The sequence below is a fragment of the Paramormyrops kingsleyae genome, chromosome 13, assembly GCF_048594095.1.
Source record: "Paramormyrops kingsleyae isolate MSU_618 chromosome 13, PKINGS_0.4, whole genome shotgun sequence".
Taxonomy (NCBI): domain Eukaryota; kingdom Metazoa; phylum Chordata; class Actinopteri; order Osteoglossiformes; family Mormyridae; genus Paramormyrops; species Paramormyrops kingsleyae.
The window spans coordinates 12108410-12136075 of NC_132809.1; the positions used below are offsets into that span (position 1 = coordinate 12108410).

Below are 27666 nucleotides of genomic sequence, written 5' to 3' on the forward strand. Positions count from 1 at the left end.
TCGGTGTAATGTTCACCGGAAAGTTTCTTGGCAGGCAGGATCCTTTCTTTTTTATTATTATTATTTACCCCTATTCTTCACCAGCGACCTTGAGAATTGTGAAGGAAAATACAGGCAAATTACAGCTTTTCAAAACTTGCGCTGTGATGGGTGTGTGACAGCGATATCAAACAAATCACAGCATTGAAAACTATTACTATCAGACTCAGATATAGGTCTAATTCAATCGCGTGCTTTTGCCTCCCATTTCGAAAAACAAATTACATTTATTGTGTGCAAATGCTGTTAAAGTTTCGTTCTTAGAACTTAACAGAATCACCTGGTTCGTGTTGTTTTAATTATGCTTTCAATTCAGTGAATACTAACTATCCTGAGATGTGTCATATATATACTGCATAATAATGATCTTAGACTTATAAGTACATGGGTCCAGTGCTGTCGAAAGTCATTGAATGAAATACCAAATACTACCAGTTAACATGCAATCTCGTTTCTTTGGTTTCATATTTAACACAATCAAATTCCATGCCGGACAATATGCTTTTTATTCAGTTAATACATAGGAAGTAGCATACAGCTTACAATTATAATTGCAAATCAGACCTACTGTATGTTATTTTCTATCTAATATATACCTTTTAACACGGGAATTTTGTTTACCAGATTAAAATACATATTTTAATGTACTATAGAACTGCACATAGTTTAACACATTACATGCCCACCTCTGGAAAACAAATACATCCGTTATTTGAACTATCTGACATATTACAGCCTGTTTGAATTTGGTACGTGCTTAACTTTGAAGTAACAACGTATCCCTTGGATCACAATGCACTTTCTCCCCAAGAAATATTTGACATTATATGGAATCAACAAATCACTCCTGTCAGACCTTTATTAAACATACTAAGCACATCGTTTCCAGAAGGTCACTGAGCTGCTTCTAAATAAACCCAGTAGCAGCAAAAGTACATAGAAACACACAGCGATCTATATAGTATCACACCTCAAACAAGCAAGAAGTAGAGTGAAGAACAAGTAACACACTATTCCAGGACATTAAGAGCATCCGTCAGCATCTTCAGCTCGTCCTTCATACATTCCAGGCCCCCTCGGATCTTCAGCGGACTGTCCAGTACCTCTATGCCGCAGGTAAACGGGTCAAACCGCACCGAAAATGGTCTCTTGATTCTTGCAATGTAAGCCCTGTTCCAGACAAGGGAGAAAGACCAGCAAGTGATCCAAGTTTGTCAGCCCACATCCCTGAAGCCTGCAAACTACCACATGAAATTCTCTACCTGCTTAGCTTCAATATCCTCACACAGAATGGTAGACAAAGCTTATTTAGGACGCTATCACACCTATGAATTGCTCAGGCATATAACAAGTTTCCCATTCTCCCTTCATCCTATCAGTTCCTTACATCTCAAGACCAAAGGCGACTGAGCTTTTTCTGCAGTTATCCCCTACTTTGGAATAGTCTCCCACCCAACATCAAGTCCTGCTCTACTATTGATGAGTTTAAATCTAAATAAAACATCCATCTTTTTTTCTCTTGCTTTGAACTCAGTTTGAGGTTTTCCTAGGGAGTTTTGTCAAGTCCACTTAATTTAATTTAATTACCCTCTTACTTCTTTTTTCTGTTGCTTATTGTATTACATTTCCTTTAATTTTAATTATTTTCGTATTTCTTGTATGCGTATTTTCATGTTTTATTTCTATATTTTATATTTTCCTATGTTATGCATGCTCTTTTATTTATATATTTTACTCTGTATGTAGTATTTCTTAATTACTTCTTTCTGAACTGGAAAGCACTTTGGGTCAACTCCTGTTGTTTTTAAAAGTGCTGTATTAATAAATGACTTGATTCCATCAAGAGTCACCTCAACGTGCATATAGGGCAAGAGAATGAACACATGATACACTGCAGGGATTTCCCAGTGAAAGAGACGCCGAGTTTATTTTGGGCTGATAGTGCTTCTGCCGTTCATGGCCTCTGCCACTCCAACATCTTCCATTTTCCCAGCTACCTCAGCTTCTCTTTGGCATCTGCGAAGCTCTCAGACACGAAGTAGACGGGCTGGTAGTTCTGATCCTGGTAGGGCTGCACTGCTGCTTGTTCTGGGTCAAAGTCCCTCTTCTCAGGCTCATCTGACAGGGAGTGCTGGTGAAGACAAGGACACACAAAGCACATGGAGGTGGTGAATTCAAACATCATCTGAGAGCATGCAGACTTTTGGCTTTGGCCTAATGGTTAGGGAAGCACACTTGTAACTTGAAAGATTGCTTGTTCGAATCCCCAACCAGCAAGGCACCACTGAGGTGCCCTGAGCAAGGTACCGCCCCCAAGCACTGCTCCCCGGGCGCTGAAATAGCTGCCCCCTGCTATGTCACCATGTCACATATGGGTTAAATGCAGAGGACACATTTCGTTGTTATGCACTGTGTGCTGTGGTGTGTCAACACTGATCACCAGTTTTAAATTTTTTTTTCTTCATCTGGATTATAATCCTTCAGTTTTCATTTCCTTTCCACTGGATAGAAAGGAAAGGCGGTCATCCTACCTCTTCCAGAAGTTCTGGGAGTTTCCTGCAAATTGACAGCAGCGTCTCACACCCGCAAATGATGCACATTGTCCCGGAAATCTGTCATTCCGCTATTCAGCGGTGAGAAAATTAGCCAGCAAGAAGCTTTGCCGCTGCAACCTCGCGTCATATTTTAGCACCACTTTCTAGCACTGTTTTCCTGCCCACTGTCCCTCACCCCAGTTGGCAATATATGTACAGTATTACCATAATACTAGCCAAGCACTGGTCAGTCCCCCTGCCCTCCTGGATGGCCCTCATCTGCCTCCCTGAAATGAATGTCCCTAAGGTGGGATGTCTGGAAAGGTGACATGGTTCATACTCACCACAAGCTCTCCGTAGGAGGACAGGAGACCAGCTCCATAGGCTTTGATTACACCCCCCTGTTTGCAGAGGCCAAACTCCACTGTGAACCAGTACAGCTGAATGTTTCACAGCAGATGAAAAAATCAGGGGTTAGTCCTGTATAATGTTTCAGGAGGTAAAGTTACAGGCATCGTTTAGGCTTCGAATTCTACACGGTTGCAGACTATGTGAACAAAGGACGTCGACGTGGGAACAGGTAGCTGTGAGACTCACAGTGGCAAGCTTCTCTATGTCTTCTTCAGAAGCACCCAAGGAAGCCAGGCCAATGGTCTAGAAGCAGGGAAGAAGCCATCTAAGTCTACAATGGTCTATGAGGCTGGGTTCGTGCACAACACAACTGTGTGCCATTGTCAAAACGCAGTTTATGTACAATACTGTGCAAAAGTCTTAGGCACTCAAAAGAAATGTTTGATGCTATTTATAAAGGTAGTAAGTGCACATTTGTTCGGAACAAAAAATAGAATTTAACAGCAGAACATATGCAAATTAAGAGTAACACAACTACTATGAATTTCTTCTGTTGTCCAAAAGGGCCTTACCTGGGAAAACTGGGCAAATGTATGGTCAGCCAGCATAGGAACATGACCTAGAAGCTCATGGACGCAATCCCTACAATTAATCATACATAAAACATATTTAATCACTGCGATGGACAGGCAAAATGCATATGCAGACCCACAGTCATATGAAAACTAGGCAGAGAAAAGCATTTCATTAATCACTGGCAGCATAAAAGACTACAGCCGTTAAATTACTTAGCGATGGTGCACAGAGCTTGATTTAAGTAAGATTTAGGTGTAGATGAAGCTGGGAATTGGGATAGAACAAAAATGTGCATCCGTCCAGTGTGCCCCGAGGGCAGGTTTGAGAGACGCTCTTCTAATTAATTACATATTGTATTTCTTTACCTCTGTAGGCTGTCGTTCTTGGTCATTGCAAGACATGCAATTAAATCAGTGATTTTTCAGTAAACGGCGTATGTTTAATGGGGGCAACGGCACTCACGGCTCTGGCGAGTGCATAGGCGAGGAGGCGTGTCGTATGTACTGCGTGCACTGGAACACGCGGAAGGCCAGGCTGGCCAGGAAGTCTCTGGCGGAGAGGAGACCCGCCACCGGCCGCAGCTGGTACCCCGTCCGCTCTGCCGGCACCAAAAGCACAAGAGAAGCTCGGCAAGGTGGGAAGAATCCCTTCACTTCCATGCAAGAAGCAGTCGGCTATTTTTAAATCCACCCTCCCATCGGTGCCACGGCAGCCAATCACCTTTAAGGAAGCGGGAAACGTCTTCCAGTTGGGGGATGTTGTCGGGGCTGTAGCCACAATGCCTCTCCAGCAGGCGAAACGCCTCAAGGTGCTCACTGCACGCGTGGGTGGTGTAGAGCCCCCGCAGAGTGGTGTAGACCTCCCTCCTACGCAGGCACACACACACAAACCCATCAGAAAGACGGATCCAGGCACACGAATCCCCAGCCAGCGCCAGACACGGAAAAGGGAAACAGACACCTTTCAGCAGGACATGTTAATAGCCCCAAGGGGAGAGCAAAGGTTCAGGTCGCAAACACTTCCTATGAGGCAAGTGAATCAGGTTCTCACTGAAATAGCATGATACACGGAAATGTGTTTTTCTGAGACAATAAACAGGATATTTCTGCACTAACTAATCCCCAAAGTGCGCTGACGCTTGTTCTGCTGTGCCTTGATTGAGTTATTGTGGCACGTTGCTAGGGCTTTGGGACCCGAGTCGTAAATCCCACAAAAAAAAGCACACAAATTATTCCCAACTAATTGCATTAAAGCTGGAGGCAGATAATGGCTGTTTTACAAGGTAGGATGTGGAGGAAATAGGTCACATCATCATCTTCCTCAGCCTCAATCTTTTTGGTGATGAGAATCATCCTTCCTGTCTATATGTGTGAAAAGCAACATTAGCAGCGGCGATCTAATCATTTCTGCTCTGCAGACTTTGCTGTTATATGGATTTGAGGTTCCAGCTTCACCAACCATGTGCCGATCTCTTCCTCGGTATATTCAACTCTGGGGATAGGTTCACCACTAGAGGAAGAATAAAAAAAATACAGTGAAACGACTTTTCTGGAGGATCTGCTATGTGTCTGATGATTGAGAATGAGAACGATAAATGCAATTTACATACTGTTTGTATCTGAAGGCAATTTCTCCGATTGCTTTCCTCCGTTGCCTGTAGTTGGGGTCAGTAAATCCCTATGTAATTCAATTGAAAAAAAATCAGACCACATGGCTCTCTTGCTTAAATATTATTCTTAATACAATGCTTTCTTGGCAAGGAATGCAATGCTGAGGGTATGCAATAACTGAGGAGAACGGTGTTTACTAACCGGGTGATCCTGGTCTAGATCTGGGTCGAATTTGGTTACCAAGTGGTGGCACTTGTCCAATTCTGAGATTTTTTTTGGGAACCAGTGAACTGGGCGTACAGGAAATACAAAAGAAATGAAACAGAATCATTACATCCACCGCGTTTCTTGTGATTTCTGACATCACTCTGACGTGAGGGACAGGAAGAGATTCACAGAACACGCGTACCTCTGACTTCTTTGGTGGTGCGGACATCTTCTGCGACCCTCTTCATGGAGCTTATCAGCGTGCCCACGTCCGACAGGTGCACCACACACCTCACAAAATACTCAAGCTCCTCCAGACTCTCTCTGGGCTTCCTGCTCGGTCGAGACTCCAGGTGATGGATCTTTGCTTCAAACGTCTGCATCCACAAGGCAAAATGTGCAGGATCCAAGTCTCAGCCATTAATCTCTAGTAATTACTCTGAATTTAAGAAACTTACAAACACGTTGGAAATTTATCTGCAATGACCAGTGATTGAAGTGTAAAAAAAAAAAAAAAACAGGTGCTGGTTACTCACCTTGTTATTCATTACTGGTATTTTACAAGAAGAGGCAGTATGCAAGTAACATTCCTGATACTCTGACAGGGCTGCCGGCTCTCACTCATCTGACGTGACACTCATGCTTTCAGACTCACGCAATAAATCTTACGGCAAATCTGTACTATTCCATTATAAATTTGCTACATCAAAAGCATTGGGGTAGTTTGCAAACCCTACAGACTATTTACAAGGTAATAAAACAAATACATACATGTAAATACGTGTGCATGTGTGTGGAGACTTGCCTCGAATTGAAAATCTCACACCAGCCAGCAGACCAAAGATGGCAGCCCTGCTCTAAAGAGAAAAATGGAGCGGTACTGGTACCAGGTACTGGTAAGTACCGGCCCTCTTCAAGCACTGGTAACCGGTTTAAGGCTTTTTCTCAGTGCTGCTAAATCAGGGCACTTCTGTGAGCGGAAGCCACAGAACATTCCCATCCCAAAGCTATCCCCATCCCAAAGCTATCCCCTTACCAAAGCTATCCCCTAACCAAAGCTATCCCCATCCCAAAGCTATCCCCATCCCAAAGCTATCCCCTTACCAAAGCTATCCCCATCCCAAAGCTATCCCCATCCCAAAGCTATCCCCATCCCAAAGCTATCCCCTTACCAAAGCTATCCCCATCCCAAAGCTATCCCCATCCCAAAGCTATCCCCTTACCAAAGCTATCCCCATCCCAAAGCTATCCCCTTACCAAAGCTATCCCCATCCCAAAGCTATCCCCTTACCAAAGCTATCCCCATCCCAAAGCTATCCCCATACCAAAGCTATCCCCATCCCAAAGCTATCCCCATCCCAAAGCTATCCCCATCCCAAAGCTATCCCCATACCAAAGCTATCCCCATCCCAAAGCTATCCCCTTAGCCACTCTGTTATCTGTCATCTGGCTTTGGTCCTGTAGCGCACTCCCAGCTATCGATAAATCTCACGCAGCCGTATTCTTCTTACACCTCCATTACATTTCTATAAAAACAGCCATCTTCTCCTACGAAACACATTACTTTATGTAGCTATTTAATCTTTATTTTAAGGAAGGCCTCAGCCTAGTTTAAAGGTGAGCCTTAACATCAAATTGGTTTTGAAAACAAGTACAGAATAACAGCTGACATATAAAACTATTAACTTGGTCAAAAATACCTTTAGAGATATTTTGAAATGCATCAATACATAAAATTACTTTTTACTTCAGATTTCTTGCCTATAACAATCTACATTCCAGCCATTTTAACTTAAGGCTATATCACAGCCCAGTGAAAATCGGCTCGACTGCATTTGTTTGAAGTTGTTCCTACTACTGCCTACTGTAACTGATAAAAAAAACTTTAAAAACTTTAACATAAAGCCTTATCTATTCAACCAAATACGGAAACAAATTTGTTTAATGCATTACATAGCTCATCCCGTGCTGAAAAGAAACTAATATATAAGTGAATATAAACAGCAAAATAAATTTAGGCCTATTTAATTTCACGGTGGTCATTTGCCTTGTCGAAGGATGAGTTAATGGCCCCAAAAGCTCTCCTTTCTATTTCCTAAAATTCAATTATTTCAACACTTGTAATGCGTTTACGCGTAATTTATAAAACCTTTCCTGCTACGCGCTCCAAACACAATCTATTTGTCCTGCCTAATCTGACAGAATATTGAATTAGAGTAAGCACGTCTGAAGTCTACCGTTTCCTTGAAGTGATTGTATTATTTCTGTCTTGGGCTACACATCTGTTAGACGAAAATTAAACACGCGTTTGTACACTTCCAATTCTATGAAGACGATCGTGATTCACTTTCCGAAGTGTGTGTGTGTGTGTGTGTGTGTGAGGAAATACATTTTAGGATTTTTACAATGTTTACATACCTCAAAAACCTTCAGTGCCCGAGACAGCACTTGTCCCTTGGAGCTCTTGAAAGTGAAAAAAAGATTGATCAAAGCTTTCCCATCCTCCTCCTCGAAAACGATCTGATCTGTAGCCTCCGACGTCTCCGCGGCCGCAGCCTCACGCTCCTTCCTCGCATCTTCAATTAAACTCTGTCGCCTGCCCAGGAACCGTGGGGACTGTAGGGCAAGCGAGGCGCAAAATAAACTCACGGAAAACGCTGGGACACAATGCTTTATCTGTTAATTTGCTTTTACATGGCATGCATTTGTTTCCTATACACTTGCTTCTGTGTGTTGAGGTGGGACTTTACCTCGCGGGAATCCATGTAGGTAGCCTTACATATCCAAAAACGCATGAAAACATGAATGCATGCCGTGTTAAGGTTGCGCGCCGCGGACATCAGACCCCGCATTTTATCCCTATCACATAAGCAGGCACTTCAGCATCCCTTGACCGCGCTTATCCGCACTTATGTACACTCTCCACCCCGTGCGTAATACTGGCCCTGCACGCCAAAGAGCGTAATGACAATAAGACCCCAAATTCGCCCGGCAGCCAGCGCAGACTTAAGCTAATTTTTGCGCATCCAGCACTGATAGAAGTACAGACGTGACTCTTATCTTACTCTTGTTTCTTTTCTTACCGTAATCGAATCCGATCTGTCAAGTTCAGATCCTGCCCTGCCAATAGTCTTTGTGGAAGAAGTGGAGCTGTTCGAGATAGGCATTTTTTTTGTATTTTTATATATTTATTTTTAATTTCTGTCTATGTCGTCAGTCCTTTGGGACTGTTCTCAGCTGCAGTGATGAGTGTACACAGATTTCTTTTCCAACCGATGTACGCCTGTCCACTCCCGTATTTATAGAAGTCATTTCTCTTTCCTGACGTCAAGCCCCGCCAATTTCCTTATCTACAAACAAGCAGCCCCTAACACTTTTATTCTGTTCAACTTAATTTCACCAATATTGCGGATTAGGATGCGTATTCTGTTCAGCCTATCAGTACCAGTTGCTGGATTTGTAACACAAAGTTTAAAAGCCTTTTGTCAGTTATATTGGATCACTCATTCTTTTTGTTTCCACGTAGTTCAATGGGAGGTAAAATTTTCATTTACTCCATAATACGGTATATGCACCTGCCATCAACAATACAGTTCACACCATTTACTGATAAAGAATTGATTGATTTGTTTTTGTTTTGAACAAAACAAAATATTTCATGCTATGTAACATATAATCACTGACAGTTTGCTATCTGTATTCAGCACGCGTGCTACGTGCATAAATGCTATACTATTATATATTTTTATTATTATATAAGTAAATATGTAATAAATTATCATTGTAAAATTAAAACAATTGTTCAAATCGAAGGATACAAAGACTGCGATAAAAACAGACTTTCAACACGCTAAGGTAATTTTTCTTTGCTCAGTTGTTCTTTCTGTTTCCAACATAATTGTACTCAGCAAATCATCATGGTTGTGGTAAACAACTGCAGGACTTTCATTAGCTTACTACTCATTAGTTCTGCTTAATCTCTATTTGGAAGGGGGACCAAGGCCGGCGTGTATCTCTGACAGAATAGAGTCACTAGGAGCCTTTCACCTGTTGCTGCTTTGGAAATGCGATTCACGTGGAAACCTGCGGTAAGTGGCGTTTTACCTCTAGCTGAAAACCACTTGATGGTTAACGCGATTGGAGATGTGATGCACGCAGCCCCGCGGCACGAAGACTAAAGTGATTAGCCGTAGTCTTTGCCCTGAGTGCTGCTACAGCTGGGCGCCTCGGCCAAACACAAGGGTTATAACTCCAGAACACAGACTGAAAATGTTAAAGAGCACCGATATAGCCCGCAGCGGTTAAACAAAAAGGCCCCCCTTTATTTGAAAGGACAAGCGAACAGAAGGAGGTAAAACACACTGGCATCACCCCGCGTTTTTCCAGTAATTTTCTGCATGATATCAGTACAAATTATATTTTTCTAGAGTTCACGATTCTCTATGATGTAGCTGAGTCACGCTGTTAAGGATTTTAGTGATGTTAACATTTATTTAATGACGTGTATTTTATATTTGCTTGTATTGGAATTACGCGTTCAAATAGCCTACTGCTTTAAAAATTGCTTACGTAATAATACCACGATCTTACAACTAGGATAACCAGAGAGGTTACGGAAGCGGGGGGCTCATCACCTCCCCCTGGGGGCACTGGCAAGAAAGCTGGCCTCTAAGTATTTTTTGCTCCAGGTTTGAGCCATAGGTTCGGGTCCCAAACATCTGATCAGCTGACTCACCAGTGGCTCCGACTCCCCAGGTAATGCATGTCTTTGTTTTAAATGTCGTTCCTGATGAGGTGACATCCTGCTGCTTTTCTGAACCTGCCAATTGTTCCTTATTTTTCCCCCGATCTGTGACTTATGGAGAAACCCAAAACGGCAAAATTACAATTATTGCAATTACGCATTGATTTCCCCTACAGCCTCCACATATTGAACCCAGCAGCTTCTCCTGCATAATTGTTAGATTTCAGACAGGGTAATTGCAGTGTGCCCAGCTGGCTAATTAGTCATCACCTTTTGCCTTTCTTCTGGCTATTAAATGTTGTCCATTGTCACGGGGTGTCATTACCCTCCACCAGATGCAGCACAATAAATAAATATCCTCTGTACAGCTGTTTGATAACATGTAAGAGCAGGAACGGCCGGCAGAGCACAACCGACCATCATTGCCCATTCCTCCCTTAAACGTTGACCCTAAATAGATCATTCAACGAGCTCTGCACGATTCCATTTTCGCCCAGGATGGGCAGGTAATTTGCTTTGTGGTGGAGCCTTTCAGAGCTGTGCTCTCATTCTTCTGTCAGGGTTGACTGTCAGAGAGGCATCACACTGGAAGCAGGACAATTGCCCTGTTTCCCCCACTGGATCTTCACTGCCCCTTTTCTCCTCGTCTGGATTTGGAAGGAACGTTGGAAACTAAATAGGTTTTGTGTATCTGGATATTTTTATACACATTTTTGTCTGAGGTATTTATCTGTGACAGTATGAGTGAGTTACGCCATGAAATCCCTGTCAAAGTTCAGTTATGAAGTGCAACAGGGATGCTTGGCCCTTTCAACTACACCCAAGAAGGTTTTAGGGCTGGGACCTCCAAATCTGGTCCTGGAGAGCTACTGTTCAGTAAGCTTTCTATTCTACCTGGCTTCTGATGAGCCACACCTGTTCCTGTTAATTACCAGCCAGGTAGGATAGAAAACCTACTGGGTTGTAGCTCTCCAGGACTGGAGATGGAGACCCCTGTTTTGGGGTCTAAATTTTCCTCACCTGTGTTTGATCCTCACCTCCACTGTCAGCCCAGGAATCCTTAGAGAAGGCCTCTGCACAGAGCACTGGATACACAGCCTAGTGTTCACTGTGGTTCCGCACAGAGCACTGGATACACAGCCTCGTGTTCACTGTGGTTCCTCTTTCTGTCCTTTGCATATGCTCTAGGGCAGTGTTTCCCAATCCGATCATTAGGTATCCACAGTCATCCAATTTTTTCGCTCCTTCCAAGTTCCCTGCCAGACAGTCCACGTTTTTACACACCCCCCCCCCCCCCCCCCCGGGCTCCTGGTAGAGAGCTGGGAGGGAGCAAATATGTGGAATGTCTGTGGGTCCCTGAGGACTGGATTGAGAAGCACTGCTCTAGGGCCAACAATGTCAAGAATGACCTCATTTAAGTAGGCTATTCATTCTATGTTATCTACAAATTTCTATCTACAGACATTTCAACATTAGAACAGCTATTGCTTTGGAAATAAATGTAATAATAAATGAATTATGGTGCTCATTTACGCAAACAGACATTAACAGACACATACAACATGCATATTATCTAGTAGGCCTATATCTGCATTACCATGTATATTACTAAATAGCCCCTTTGTCATAAAGATGTTTCCTGTCCACTTTGTCCTTTAAAGCTTCACATAAACAACTCTAACATTATTGCGTCATTATGTGCTAGGTCAGGAGCTTAACACCATTTTTGTTGCGCCATTTCTTGTCATTTTTAGCCACTCTGTAATTACTGGTACCCGTGATTGCTTTCGTACATGTCAAAATACAGCTGCCAATTGGAATGACTAATCATGTAGAGTGCAGTGTTATTGCTTTTTACATGTGCAATTTGTCAAAAGTGGCAGAGCGTCGGAGAGGGCACGAAGGGCGAGGTATCTGGCAACGGGAAATGACAGCTTAGAGCTCGACAAGGCGCTGACGGGGGACCCGCTTGCCCAGCGCGGTTCCGGTCTCCCTAGTCCTGCCGTCTCCGCTTCCTGTCTGTAAGTCGAATGCCGTACGTCCTTTTCGCTGTTGGAGATACAGCATTTCAGATCGACTTAGATATATAAAAGATTCCAGAATTACACTTTTATGCAATCTATTATTCTAGGTAAAAATGTTACCCTATGCAAACGAATTTCTTCTTGGAATAAAGTCAATTCAATCAATCAATCAATCAATCAATCTATATCTATCTATCTATCTATCTATCTATCTATCTATCTATCTATCATTAATCTAATCTAATCATCTGCCAGTCTCATCACCTCGAACCAACGTCAGAATTAAATATGCGCTGGTTAAATGACAGCACGGGACCATAACCTGACTAATTAATTGAGTTTGCTTTATCTTCTCTAGTAGGAAAATCACCGAGAGTGTAATCGTTGCTGGAGACACGGGCGGAAGCAGAAAGATCATATCTTTCAGTTGCAATATTGGAATCCGTTATGAATGACATTTATTACCTTTGTGAAAAAATTGCTGGAGACACAAGAACCGAGTCCTGCACAACTGAGAAAGCAATTGTGCTTTTTAAACGATTATGGCGTGTTAATTTTCTGTATATGCCAGGAATTGTTATGTCCCTTGTCTAAAAATCACGGCTGTTTCGTCTGTCAGGCTTCCATAGCAGGTAGGCCTATTGTGAATATATAATCACACCATACATTGGCGTGCACTGTTCGTTACGCCTTAATAAATAAATTCATATAAAAAATCTCTTTTAGCATAAATGTTTAAATGTTTGTACACCAGGGTTGGGGCCATTCCGGAATGCATTGATCAATTCCAGTCCAAATCAGGAAATGGAACTGGAGTTGGAACTTAAATCTCCCTGAAATTCAAATTCAACTCCAATTCTGTTCCTCGTAGTTTTTTCCCAATCCCAGCTCCAGTTCCATTTCCTGATTTGGACTGGAATTGATCAATGCATTCCGGAATGGCCCCAACCCTGTTGTACATCAAAACTCGTGAACACAACACCTGCCTCTTAAATGTTAGGCAGCTTGGATAATTTTGAAAGACGTGTGCATTTGCGAGACCTGCCACTTCCACAAATGCCATTCAGCATATGCCAGTTTTTTGCATTAATTCGTTACGTCTGGACTGATGCACCAGCCTTCTTACGTCACAGAGACGTCTGATTTCACCAGAATATGACATTCGATAGTGGTTTTCTAAAGTCATCTTTTCAGAAATTCATCTTAATTCACTAGCGTATAGAAAAGATTATTGTTTGTCCTGGTATTTCTTTAAATTAAATATTCCCAATTATTCAGGGCATAAGCATCACAATAAACAAATTAAACATGTAAAATCACTACAAAGAACATAGTCAAATGCAGCACAGGCTAGTGCAATATGTAAATGAAATTTTAAAAACAATTTTATATAAAATAGCGATTGGGACTTTATCGTACGTGGTGACCTGATACTGGTACAGAGATGCGTAAGTGTTTGTGCGTAATTTTACAGAGGGAGTAAAATCTTTCCGTGCCACGGGCATATGCCACTCGACATGCCACCGCTACGTGCGCATGGCACTCGACATGTCACCGCTACGTGCGCATGGCAGTGGCAGCTGCCACTCCACATGCCACCGCTACGTGCGCATGGCAGTGGCAGCTGCCACTCCACATGCCACCGCTACGTGCGCATGGCACTCGACATGTCACCGCTACGTGCGCATGGCAGTGGCAGCTGCCACTCCACATGCCACCGCTACGTGCGCATGGCACTCGACATGTCACCGCTACGTGCGCATGGCAGTGGCAGCTGCCACTCCACATGCCACCGCTACGTGCGCATGGCACTCGACATGTCACCGCTACGTGCGCATGGCAGTGGCAGCTGCCACTCCACATGCCACCGCTACGTGCGCATGGCACTCGACATGTCACCGCTACGTGCGCATGGCAGTGGCAGCTGCCACTCCACATGCCACCGCTACGTGCGCATGGCACTCGACATGTCACCGCTACGTGCGCATGGCAGTGGCAGCTGCCACTCCACATGCCACCGCTACGTGAGCATGGCACTGGACATGTCACCGTTACGTGTGCATGGCAGTGGCAGCTGCCACTCTACATGTCACTACTACATGAGCATGGCACTCGATGTTTCACTGTTATATGCGCATGGCAACCGACCCGGCACGGCCATCGGCGCATTTCACGGGACCCGGCACGGCCATAGGAACCTGTCACTCGACCTGGTGTCTTCACATATCGGCTGTCATTCGACCTGTCACCGCTACGTGCGACTGTCACCACTTAAAGCTTGGTTTATACTCGCAGAGGTGCGCGCGGCGAAAATGACTGCATGGTGGGTCATTTTGCGTGGTGGTGGGCACGGTATTTTTTGTAACTTCGGAGGTTAGCAGAGGATTAGCAGGAATAAGCTTTCAGAGCACTTGTAAATTACCCAATATTGTCGGAGACTATATAAAAACATTCGTTTTTCTATGTATTTTTGTCGAGATGGGAATTCACACGCATGTTATCTTTGACATTTGTTTATGTCCTTGAGTATTGTTTGTTTTTGGTCACATTTCAATACATTGTTTTATGTAGCCTAGTTACACCAACTATTTGCAAATCTGCATAAAGTTTAAATTGTTTCTGAATACCCCTTTATTTTTAATTATCCCTCACCCATTTGTCTGTTCATACCTTAAGCACCAGTGTTTTATCAAATTTTACAAATTCAGAGGCCTATAACGACCCCATTTCCTACACCGTTCATTTGTACACTAGTCATTTGATCTGGTATTCTCTGTATGCATCTGTCACAACATTCTCTCAAATTACTATTAAACAACCAAAGGAGATCAAGAAAATTAAAATTGTCATTAATATTAAGACTACTGTCAAGGCTAAATTAAGCAATACGTTTCAATCTAAATTATAATACTATGTTGCTTTTAATATATAGTAACAGCAACCTAAAGTGACAGAAATAAAGTGACAAGAAACACGATATATATAATCACACCAACCACTTCTTTAATAAGACCTCTATAATGTTCCCTATTTGCATTTCTATGATCAAAAATAAATGATGAACGCGAAAGTCTTTTTTATTGTACCGTAATATACTTAGACCGCAATCTGTTTCTAGTAATTAGCACTTTTGTGTGCTCATAACTGCCCATCCTGTTTCACAGGTACATCATGAATTATCCAATACATAACTGCACACACGTCCGGAGTAATTTACTGAGGGGGTTCAGTCTTGAAACGGCAGCTGGCAGGAGGAAGTGACGTCACAGGCACCCGTCAAGACAGGTAGCGGCAGCTGCCACTCCGTCACAGGCACCCGTCAAGACAGGTAGCGGCAGCTGCCACTAAGAAGTGGCAGCTGCCAGTTCTTAGTGGCAGCTGCCACTTCTGTCCGTCGCTAGTGGCGCTAAACAGTGACAGGATCCGTTCGGGAACAGTGCCTGCCGGTAGTGGCAGGTCTAGTGGCAGGTCCCGTGGCAGGTCTAGTGGCAGGTCCAGTGGCAGGTCTAGTGGCAGGTGCCGTTCAGATACAGTAGAGAGGCACCTACCCGCCACTCCTGGAAGTAGCCTAAACCAGAGATTCTGTACATCGGCTTAATGATCATTTTGTGAATATTATAATTATAAATAGTACAACTAAATGCAGAAATTTTAACGTAATTTTATACAAAGCTTCCTTAGCTATAGAAGTTGAGGAAATTAAATAATTTACATACCAAATAACAATAGTACCTAGAGATGTTTCAATGTAATAAGAAATATTATTACATTGTAAAATTAATAAATATAATATAATAAATATAAACAGTACAATCATTGTCTTCTCAAATATGACAATGAAGAGTTTTGCAATCAACAACAATAACATCATGCATAGTCATACAAGGATTAAACAAGTCCTCAATTTATTTCCGTATCCCAGTTTATCCTAGCCGATTCACAGAATCTCTGGTTTACTTCCATGAGCGGTTGCTAGGTGCCTCTCTACTGTATCTGAACGGCACCTGCCACTAGACCTGCCACTACCGGCAGGCACTGTTCCCGAACGGCAGCTGCCGCTACCTGCCTTGACGGGTGCCTGTGACGTCACTTCCCCCTGCCAGCTGCCTTTTTGGGACTGACCCTTACTGATAATTTATAGTATTTCGTGTGCTCATACCTGCGCAATCTTTTTCGAAGGTAGCGTCATCAGTGTTTACGTGCAAAGCGCATTGTGCCATCTCATAAGAGATTGAGATAGTAATCAGTAGTCTTTTGTGTGCTTGGACTTCATACAGTTTTTACAAATTCTAAGTTGCAAGTTCCATATTTTTCTTCATTACTTATAAAAATGCTTCGTCTGTCGGCACATTTATAATGCATATATCGCATTAATGTCATGCCAGGGTAATTTTATCGACATACATTAATTAATTCGTCTTTTAGCCCTGATAGAACTTTAAAACTGAAAAAGAGATTAGCACCGATTGTTACAGACAGTAAGCAAATGCATTTATTTATTCTTTCAAATACTTTCGGGAAACTGAAATCGCAATTGCTGAATCGAGAAATGGGGATTCACTTGTATTTCAAATTCAATTAATTATAATCAGTGCTTGAAGTGGGCCAGAACGCAGCAGAATGCAGTTCCGGAACTTCTGTATTTTCGTCTTTTGGGTTCCGCCACTTTTTTCTGCGTTCCGGTACTTACTGAAACTGATCCGACGCAGCGACAGTGGCCCGAGAATAGACAATATCACAAGACCGATAAAAGACTACATTACCCACGAGCCACGACAGTGCCCTATCATATGCATCCACTGAGTCCCAACCAATCGCATCAGCTTTAGCCCTAGTCTATTGTTAGGCCTACAAGTATCACACTGGTCTGGTTCATGTTGTTTTAATGGTTTTCAGTATTCCATTTGCGAATTAGAAAAAAGTAGCCTATGCCTATAGGTTATTGCTTGGAAGAATGATTAAATTAAAATAGTTTTTGAACCAACACATCCTAAAGACTTGATTTTTTTTTCACCGCACAAATGTCAAATGACGGAAAATTAGAGTTCCTGCACTTATTTTTTCTCACTGATTATAATATAGGCTACATGTACCACGAGAGGTGCGTCCGAGGTATTTCGTAGGTTTCAGGGATTCTAGTCCAGTGGCGTATACAGACGTGTATAGTCGCGTTGAGACCGATGACAGACACACATATAAGTGGCAGCTGCTGTACTGGTAGCAGTGACGTGCGAGTGGCAGCTGCCAGTGCCATGCACACGTATCGGTGACATGTTGAGTGGCAGCTGCCAGTGCCATGTGCACGTAGCGGTGACATGTGGAGTGGCAGCTGCCAGTGCCATGTGCACGCAGCGGTGACATGTCGAGTGCCATGAGCACGTAGCGGTGGCATGTGGAGTGGCAGCTGCCACTGCCATGCGCACGTAGCGGTGAGATGTCGAGTGCCATGCGCACGTAGCGGTGGCATGTGGAGTGGCAGCTGCCACTGCCATGCGCACGTAGCGGTGAGATGTCGAGTGCCATGCGCACGTAGCGGTGGCATGTGGAGTGGCAGCTGCCACTGCCATGCGCACGTAGCGGTGAGATGTCGAGTGCCATGCGCACGTAGCGGTGGCATGTGGAGTGGCAGCTGCCACTGCCATGCGCACGTAGCGGTGACATGTCGAGTGGCATATGCCCGTGGCACGGAAAGATTTTACTCTTACTGTAATTTTATTTTTTTTGTAAAACAAACCCTGTTTTACAAAACAGATTATTCGCATCCTGAGGAAAACTACGTAACTTTAGTTCCCTGAAAAAGCGCCCACGTAATAAGTGTCACAATAACCAACCTCAGGCTATATGCTGTTCAATAATCATCAAACCTGTCTTATCGTGTTTGCCCATCATAGTAGAGCTGTGTGCTTCTTCCCTTCCTTAGGCACACCGAGCCTGTATCTGCCATAATTACAAGAGCAAATACAGAGATCATTCTTCAGACTGAACCCAGGTACGCGCACAATTTTGCGATGTTTAACTTTCCTCAAAATATGAGATAGTGGACTTCAGTGTGTACAAAATCGTTGTAATGTTCCACTAGCAAAAGAATCTGGCAGTTTTGTCCCCGAACATTAAGAACATAATCAAAAACTTCTCTGTTATTCCCATATTAAAGAAAAGCTATATAAGTGGCAAATAGTCGCATTCTCTTTAGATCCTGTGCACGAGCTATTTTCTTCTTTATCTGGTCTGTCTTTAATGTTTTCCAGTTAGTGCTTTGTGAGCGACCGAAATAATTGCGAGGAATTCAAAAACTCGACGGGTAATTTCTCTATCGGCAAGGTAATAAACAAAAGCTGTGTGTGTGAAACCAGGCGTGTGAAAATCACAGGGCTAAAAGCCTCTCCGTGCATCATGGTGCAGCAGTGGGGTGATGTAACATGTGGGGGTAAAAAAAAAAATCAGAAAAATAAGATCGTCATGTCAAAACTGCTTATTGGTGCAGATTAAAGTAAATTGCTTTGGCTGCTCAATGTACCCAGATATTCGTGGCACCATAATTCCAATCGATGCCATTTGTGGCTCTGTTGTCGGAAGGTGACGCAGGAATTGCGAGACGCAGTTTTGCTCATTGTATCCCTCAAGTCCTCCGTTTGTTGATAGCGGCTGCAGCTGTGCCGCGCTGGAGCTCATTCGACTTCACCCTCTGCAACACCACAAGTGGTTTTGTGTCTGATCAAGTCATGCAGGCAGGTCATTACCTGCGTGTATGGAAGCAGAGGCCCTAATTGAGGACAAGGGATGGGTGGACAGGGCATGCCACAGCGGCAACTAGCTCAGCATCAATAATGCCGGCTGGAGAAAGTGGCCCTCCCTTCAGATATCGATACTGCAATCTGTTTTTTTTTGTGATCAAGTGGAAAGTCCATTAACTGACTCATAATCTAAATCATCCTATTGGATACTGTGTATAAGGGAGGTATATGAAGTTTGATGGAACTCTGCCTGGTTTTCCTTCAATGACTAAGAGGTCAGCACAAGTTGGATAGCTGTTCTTCTATATTTCTATATTCTAGAGCTTGTAGGACTTATGGAGAATGTCAGGAAACCTATGAGCTTTACCACTGACCCCTCGTACAGTATTAAGTTTTGAAAATTAGTAGAAAAAGACCAGTCATGGTCTTCAGGAAATGTATAGAAGTAAGAAGGTGCCTTGAGGCCAGAGTGAGAATCTAACATTGTAGCAGGCAAGCTAGACCACCAGCAATAGTAATCTGACTTCATCTGACAATATCTTAATTCTGGGGTGTCGCATTCTACAGACAAGGTTTCAGTTTACATTATTTGTTCATTAGATACCTGTTGTTATAACAACCATCCATGGCCCTCGCTTTGTTCCTTTGAAATACTAGGCAGAACATGTAATTTTTATCTCAGGTGGTCTTGTGGTGAGGTACTTGAAAGGGTACCTCCTATGGACTCTGTCCTATTGGGAGACTTCAATGCACACATGCATGGGGAACAATGAGGATAATAGACTCCCAGATCTAATCCTGAGTGATGAACTGTTTTGGACGTCTTAATCAGCTGTGCATTGCCCGTAACAGGCACAATGTTCAAACACAAAGATGCTCATAAGCATGTGCCGTACTAGAGCACTGCAGCACAAAGGTCAGTCAGTTTTGTAGTTGTGTGATCTGTTTGTTTTGTGTGGTGAAGAGGAGAATTATCAACAGATCTGCATTCAGCATATTTGGAGGATCCCAGATGAGCCAGAACAGCCTGGACAAGCAGTCAGGGTTTGCTTGGAACTTTTGGCTAAGGCTTCCAAGCAAGAAGAATTCAGCTCACACATCTGGAAAAATTTCTTCTGCTGACTGAAGCTGGGGATATTGAGTCTGAATGGGCCATGTTAAAGGACTCAATCGTTGCAGGTGCTTCAAAGAGCTGTTGTCAGAAGCTGGTTGGTGTTTGGCATGTCAGTAACCGTATGACCTACTGATAGATATTAGTGATGCAGGAGGCTGTCGAGCTCCTGTTAATGTAGGGGCCAGGCTGCCAAGTGAATTGCTTTAGCTGAGAGTAGGGTTCTTGCGATCATGGCTGCAATTATGGCGCATGCGCAGTAATCACCAGGGCTTTAGATGACGGGTCAAACATTTGTCCGGATGCCTGATTTGTGGTACTATATGGATGTTTACTTATGGCAACAATTTGGTAAGCAGATTAGTACTGTGCCTAAAATATTAATGAGATGCGTAATGTGATGCCCAAAGGTTAGTAATCTTCGGACGTCGGAGATAAAGTCGGGCAACTTCCCTGAGCTTCATCATGACATATTTGAGGTTTTTAGTAGGTTCATGGTTCACATTTTATTTGTCAAATACACAAACATACATTGTACAAGTAAGCTCTTAAGCTCAAGGTCTGCTATCAGTCACTGTGACTGTGCTAAAGACCTTCTACCTGGAATGAAGCCTCTTTGAAGGCAGCTGTACCTGCTTTCAGTTCCTGGAACTGGAGTTCCTGGAACTAGAGTTCCTGGAACTAGAGCAGCCTTGAAGAATGGCCTGAATCGACCCTCTGACTTACTGTCTGATGCTGCCTTTTCCCATAGGTCTCTAGAAGCTGTGTGGTCATGCACCAAAGATGGTTTGAAGGTCACCGGTTCGTGGCCGACAGAGTGATTTGATCATTAGGCCCTTGAGCGAGGCCCTTATCCCCCGATTTCTCCTGGGTCTGGCTAACCCTGCCTTCTCAATTGTATGTCGATTTGGGTAAAAGCATCTGCTAAATCAATGCAATGTAATAACCTGTTCCCACCGGTACTTTTTTTGTACCCAAGAAAGATGGGGGTTTTGAGGCCATGCACTGACACCACAATTTGCATCAAAATTACAATATTACGGTAAATATGTGACCTCTCCCTCTTGTGTCCACTGTTTGCTAAGTTAGACCTGCAAAACCCTTATCATTTTCTACACATTAGAGAGGAGGACGAATGGGAGACAGCCTTTACCTCTCCTAGTGGCCATCGTGAGTATTGTCTCATTCTCGTTGGCTTGTCCAGCTGCCTGGTTATGTTCCAGGCTTTAATCTGAAACAAAATCAACAGGCCAATTTTCATGTATTTAGATTATTTTCTCCAGTACATTTCAGGAACCTAATCAGCATATCCACAAGGTTCTAGAACAGGGCCGGTGTATATGCAGGTTTTTGGGATAAGATGTAGGTCAGCTGTTCAAACCCAGGTGTGAGGAATCTTCAGCCAATCAGTCCTCTAATTAGTAATCTAATTAGGGAGTTGCAGCGAAAACCCGCAAACACAACAGCCCATTCTGGATAAGATTGGCCACCCCTGTTCTAGAATGACTACTGGACAATCAGCTTGAAAAGTGCTGGTTCCTTATGTTTCACACATCCTTCTTAGGGTTTTCAGAACTCCTCTACCTAGGTTTCTATGAGTCATGGTACAGGCTGGACAGTGACCTGCAACACAGAAATGGGTTAAATACTTCCTTGGATTTGCACATTTTTATAGGAGACACATCAGTAATTACAGTAGATACAGCGCCCATCTCCACTCTCATCCAAGGATCAAAGATCAAGTTGGCAGCAGCCACTCAGGAAGCACTCAAAGCCCCAAAGACACTCAAAACCCTGATGCTGTAGCAACAGTACTGGTTCCTCTGACACCCAGTACCAGTCGAAGACCATGCGATGGTCCAGACAGGCCTCACAGCCCGCATCTCCCACCAAGGACAAAATGAAATTAGCTTGCAAAGTCAGAGCTTCCCCAGAAGATGGCGCCCTAAGTGGCTGCCTATGTTGCCTATTGGGTTGACAACAGAGGTGGACATTTCAGGTCCAGAAAGTAAAAATCCAGACCAGGATTTTGTTTCAACCAATCAGTTGAGCATAAAGAGTCACAGTCACAGAGTACTCAGCTGGTCATTTTTACGTTCTGGACCTGAAACATACGCCTTTGCCAAGCACCTCTGACACCTCTGACATAAGAGAAGGTGTGTTTTTATCACAAAGGTCAGCGGTAGACAGCAAGATGTATGCGTGTCTCATCTTCTGACGTAAGCTCTTCGCCATAGAATGAAATTATTATCACGTTATTTTTCACTTTTTGGGCGATGACGGTCAAAGTATTACTTTTTTCCAAGTTTTAGGAGAGTAGTATGTCGTGTCCCTTTATATAAATTAAAAGAATTATTTTATAATATGCTAAGTGCACTTTAATTGCTATTACAGTAAAGTATGGGCATTTTTATTTTGAAAAGAAACAAAAAGTGATATAGGTGATGTTTTCCCATATTTGTTTTATAATTGTCAGAGTAATAACGCAAAGGCAATTACTTTTACTTTTCATTTCAAATAAAACACAGGGTTGCCAACTTTGGTCAGCTATTTGGAGTGAGATTTACAATTCGGGACAAGTCTGCACACGCATTTACGTGTGTGAGTTTTATTGCCTTGTAAATAGTATGTAAGGTTTGCAAACTACCCCAGTGCTTTTGCTGTAGCTAATTTTATGTTTATAATGGAATATAGATTTATTTATTTCCTGCATGAGCGTGCGAGTCTGAAAGCATGATTTTCGTGCCAGATGCTTGGGAGTTTGCAACCCTGAAGATGTACATTAAGTGTTTTATATGAGTTGATTTGTATAAAAAATGAACTTTATACAGTTGTTAAATAACGTAAACTTTGATCATGAACTCACCAATCAACTACGTTTAGTTATCCAACGTTTTATAAAATACATACTGCGTCTGAAAACTTTTAAGCTTTACAACTGAAGGACAGAGCAGCCACTCTCTTAAGAAGAACACAGCTTTTTGGTTGAGAGAGTTAGAATCGCAACTGTTATTACTGTAACACTAATGGCACATTAGCTCAAACAAGAGGGCTGCATATGCCAAAGTGGGCCTACGTGTTACTTGGAGGTTAAAGCAGTTTGATGTTCATTGGTATAGGAGACGGGTGAATATGCTTTACTTTGTAATTTTCCACTATATGTGTGTGTGTGTGTGTGTGTGTGTGTGTGTGTAACAAGGTTTGTTTTTTAATGTGTATAACTATACAAAATCTGTTTATTTTAAAGTTGTCCATTTGCTATCGCGACACCCCATCAGAATGTGTAATAGAAAAATAACACAACACAGATAAACCGGTTTCATATACCATATAAGGACAAGTATTCAGATTACAACTGAGGCCTTGAAGAAAATAAAATGCTTTATTTTTTGTAAACAGGCTGTTGTATAATTAGGCTGTAGACTTCTCGCGGCGTTACCGGTATAGCAAATCCATATCGTGGTGCACAATCACACCGGTAATGACTATGACATCAGTGTACTGCCCTCCAATACTTGTGGGATTGCTCACAGCCAATCAGTGAAGGTATATACTTTCATGCCGACAAAATTAATGGATTTAGTTGTACATTACCCATCTCAATCCCTGCACACAGAGTCTCACAAACTCACACCTCACTATACAGGTCCTTCAAGGATTATAAGATGGGTCAGCTCAATGGCTTATTGGTGGGCGCTGCTAAGATCCTCTTTCACATATCCGTATTGTGACCAATCTCCTCATTCACCTCCTGTGTCTCTGCTCACCTTGTCTTGTAAGCAGGCCGGTCCACATGTTCTGGAGACTGATTCCCACAAAACGCAGGTGGGGCGTGCAGTGTCTTGTAGATCGGGAGGTCGAAGGCACTATGATCTTGAGGAGAATTCCTGGGTGCCCTGCTGTTACACTATGGGCTTGGACCACATTCAGGATTTCTGCCAGGACCTTTGTGAGTCACCGGGATAGGGGCACATACTGTCACACCTTGTACAAGCAGAGATAGAGGTCCTAGAGCACGGATGTCAAACTCCAGTCCTGGGGGGCCGGAGCCCTGCACATTTTTGGGTTTCCCCTCATTTAACACCCCTGATTCAACTGCTTGTTCTAATTACCACACAGCTCTTGAGCTGAATCATTTGTGGTGGAACAGGGAAAGAACTAAGCTACACAGGGCTCCGGCCCCCCAGGACTGCAGTTTGACACCCCTGTCCTAGAGAATCTTCCCAGAATCGTAAGGAAACTATGAAATTGCGTTCTAAGCGAGGATTATTTAATTATAGAAATCACCTGTGCCTCCTGAAGATGAGATTGCGCAGCCTAGTTCAGTTTTGAAAGTTTCATTTGTGGGTTCAGTTTCCTTGAGTGTTGGGTCTATTTACATTATTTGCTCAATAAATGATTCCATGAGCCTCAATTATTACCCTGTCTAGTTGAAATGCTTGACTAAATGTATAATTCTCTGCTGAGATATGGCCAAATTAGCAATACTTTTTTCGTTTCAAATATAGAATTTTGTGTATTTTGTGAAAAGTCACATGACAGAATTCTGTACGCTCAGTATTTGTGGCAGTACACTTGGGCGAAAGTGGTACCTATCATTTAGAAGATTGTGAGAATGTGATTCCCCAACTGGGCGATCTGTAGACGTGACACCATGGTGTTACAGCCGAGTCATTACTAATAATGCACTGGGAAGTGTGGTCTTATTTTTTAATAGGCTCATACTGGAAGAGTTAATCAGCTGCCCTGTTACTCTGAACTGCAAAATTAGACCTCTATAGTAGAGGAACTGATTATAGTTGTTGAAGAAACATCAGTGTCAAACAGGAAGGTTTCTGAAGGGTACTCCGGGCTATACAAACAATTAGGATAACATGCATTGAGATTGTTTTTGGTTCATGATGACCAAAGCAGAGGTCAGTCCAAATCTGCCAGGTCATGGAGTATTGGTAGTCAAAAAAGTGAGGAAGACTTTTGATCATGGCTTATAAACTGCCCCCCCAATTTAGTTTAATTTACAATTATCTCCTTTTACATATATTTCAGTTATTATTATTCTCCAAGCTATTTTTGTTCCCATAAAGTCGAAATGGACATCTGAGGGCTTATAGACAGCTAGAAACCTTCAGAGAATTCCGGCAATTTAGAGCATCTTTATCTGTGATCGCCACACATGCAGAGCAAACAGCAACCTTCCCAGCAGCTGGAGTCTGGAGAGAGAGACCCACTTGCTTTACAGCCCCAGTGTGCTGAATCGCTCCTCGGGTCAGGGTGTCCACCTCTGATGACTGCCCCCCCCCAGCTGATATTTGAACAGAAAGCTGTCCCCGTTTCAGCCTGTGCTCGCCTTCGCAGTTTGTTCTGGCACAGGCGCGGTAAAAGGCTGCCGCTGGGCCGCAGGTGTCCCGCATTGTGCCCGTCAGACAGCTGCTGCGCATTAATCACACGATTACGCCAGCGCCGCCGATCGACTGGGCGGATGCCATTTTTAAAAATGCGGCATTAAATGCATCTGCAAATCGACTGTGAGTCAGGTGCTGAGATGTGACAGCTGTATTTTCACTGTAGTTTTTCACTTTGATGACAGAAAAACGCAATTGTACAACAGTATTTTAGTATAATTTTATCTATTCATTTGTTTGTTTGTTTATTTATTTATTCATGTGGCACCGACTTTTAGTGGACGATGCCACATCTCCTTTTTAAAGGGCATGTAAATACTGCAAAAAGGATCAAATATTAAAATTTTACATTTACTTCATTTAGCAGCCGCTTTTGTCGAAGGTGACATATAAATGAGGCAGGTAGCATAATGCAAACATACGGCTGTCGAGCAGATGACTGGGAATGAAAGAAGCTTGGCTGAGCTTCCAGCGAACGCCCAGTTACAAGTGTAAGTAGCATTGGAGCAAGAGTCATGCAACATCCAGAAAGCAACAAAACACAAGAAAGCAAGAACCTAAGACTGGCATTTATGATGTGGTAGTTAATTCCTGGTTATTCTGGTTGTGTTCTTTTGGAGGTGGGATGTGTCTGCACAGAGCCGGTCGCCGTCTCCTCTTCCCCAAGGTCCTCCCCTCTGCTCTTCTCCTCAGCGTCAGACAATTGCATTTTCTCCTACTGGCTCGGTGCGGGGGAGCAACTGGCAAATGTCAGGCTGTGACAGGGGGCCATCCGGACGCAGATCGCGTACCCTCAGGGCCTGCAGGGCTCCGTCAGTTTCTCCTCGACTCCGAAGGCCCAGCCCTGGCCTGAAAGCGGCTGGCCGTTCTGACATTCTCATTCTGCATTAACCTGGCCGAGCTGCCCTCAGGCTCCACCGTGACGAACGTGCTAAAGGAAGATCTACTGGATCTTCCACACAAGCCTCTTACGTGCGTGTGCATGGAAGGCCAGCGTGATGTTTTATTTAAAGCAATGTAAATAAACGATCTGAATAAAAATATGTCTGAATTCGCAATATATTGTAAAACTCCCTTTTTCCGGTCATGGTGGAGGTACAGCATTCCGTTTCAGTGTGTGACTCACGGTTGATTTGAAGATATATTTAACTCAGCATTTAAACGAAACCCAAAGTGAATGAATCACACCTGTAATTGAGAGTTGCATCCTTAATGACCACATGCACTGGATTTTGTTTGATTCTAGGTGTCAGTGATGAGAAATAGAGAAGTGCCTCCTTCCCTGTCAGGCTATAATATTAACCAATGCTAACAGGGATGGGAGCTACATTATGGGACCTTGTGTTTGACCCCAAGGTCTGGGAATGAGGCAGCCATGTGCCAGGCACCTGCAGAGTGTATGATAGCTTTTGTATAAATATAACATCTCAGATTGGCTTACTTGACCCAGACATGCACATATACTTACTACCTAACAACTACTCAGGTACAGAAACATATTTTTTGCACAAAAAATGCTTTTACATGAAGTGGTGAGCTTGAATTATAATTATCTTGGTGAAAAGTAATATAATTCTGATTTACTCAGTAGTATAAGCTGTGCTGCTATGAGACGGCACTGGAACAGGAAAAATCTTTGATAACAAATTACCAAGACGGCTGCATGTTAAGAGGCTGAATGGATATGTTACCTGTTATCTGTTCTCCAAAGGTTGAATAATTAATCAATTCAACTAAGACTTTGGTTGTTTTATGGGGCATCCTGGGTTATGGACATGAAGATGACCAGTTGAGGCACTGTGAATGGGTTAGGATCATGGATAGGTTTAGGCTTAAACCCTGGAAGGTGTACGATTTCAACCCATATGAAGAAGCATCAATTCTATCTGCCATGTACCAGGCATGTGATGACATCCCAGAGGCAGAGGTACCGCTAGAGATTTTGGGCCCCATGAAAATATATCATACTGGGCCCCCAACCCAGACCAATCCAATTATATTCCAAATACTTTAGGGCCCCTGTCACTTGGGGGCCCTTGGAATCATCATTACATTGTTCTGAGAACTATGTTGGGTTATTTTATCGATAATTATTTTTTTGAAATATTTTAACTACTTCCATGCATACTAACCCTTATGCTGGAAAACACTAAATACAGGAAAAATATGGTACCTACTCAGGTTAACTGGGTAAACACCTTCCCTTCAAGCAAAAGAGGACAAGGATTTTTCACATAGGTTTAAAATGAAGACTGTGAATAAAGTGAGGCGGGTGGGACCCACAAAATGAGAAATGAGGAAAACAGTCAAGGGATTATATTAAAGGTGTATTCA

At 43.0% G+C, this 27666-nt stretch overlaps 1 protein-coding gene and 1 long non-coding RNA gene across 5 annotated transcripts; one reads left to right on the plus strand and one right to left on the minus strand.

Moving 5' to 3' along the window:
* Positions 1-521: 521 nt before the first annotated feature.
* th (tyrosine hydroxylase) lies at positions 522-10226 on the minus strand. 3 transcript variants are annotated; one of them, XM_023842039.2, is made up of 13 exons: positions 10053-10226; positions 7736-7933; positions 5520-5694; positions 5312-5400; positions 5110-5177; positions 4959-5009; positions 4221-4366; positions 3963-4098; positions 3497-3566; positions 3171-3227; positions 2918-3013; positions 2037-2170; positions 522-1209 (listed from the first exon to the last, which is right to left on the minus strand). In XM_023842039.2, exons 1-13 carry the CDS (start codon positions 10116-10118, stop codon positions 1050-1052), a joined length of 1446 nt encoding a protein of 481 aa, XP_023697807.1. In that variant the 5' UTR covers positions 10119-10226; the 3' UTR covers positions 522-1049. The 3 variants fall into 3 exon arrangements, with proteins under 3 accessions (XP_023697807.1, XP_023697805.1, XP_023697804.1); XM_023842037.2 differs by lacking the exon at positions 10053-10226 and adding an exon at positions 8401-8605; XM_023842036.2 differs by lacking the exon at positions 10053-10226 and adding an exon at positions 8068-8288.
* Positions 9456-26390, plus strand: LOC111859413 (uncharacterized). 2 transcript variants are annotated; one of them, XR_002841816.2, is made up of 5 exons: positions 9456-9668; positions 9914-10072; positions 10622-10741; positions 11939-12082; positions 18006-18074. It is a non-coding gene; the product is annotated as an uncharacterized lncRNA (long non-coding RNA). The 2 variants fall into 2 exon arrangements; XR_002841815.2 differs by lacking the exons at positions 10622-10741; positions 11939-12082; positions 18006-18074 and adding an exon at positions 25953-26390.
* The last annotated feature ends 1276 nt before the right edge of the window (positions 26391-27666 follow it).

What these genes read in the sequence shown, in the direction of transcription:
- th (XM_023842036.2), bottom strand. Translation starts at nt 8,169, where the DNA reads ATGCGGGGTCTGATGTCCGCGGCGCGCAACCTTAACACGGCATGCATT. An exon ending in CCTACATGGATTCCCGCGAG is followed by an intron (nt 7,934 to 8,067) that starts GTAAAGTCCCAC and finishes CTTGCCCTACAG; the next exon opens with TCCCCACGGTTCCTGGGCAG. An exon ending in ATCTAGACCAGGATCACCCG is followed by an intron (nt 5,178 to 5,311) that starts GTTAGTAAACAC and finishes TGAATTACATAG; the next exon opens with GGATTTACTGACCCCAACTA.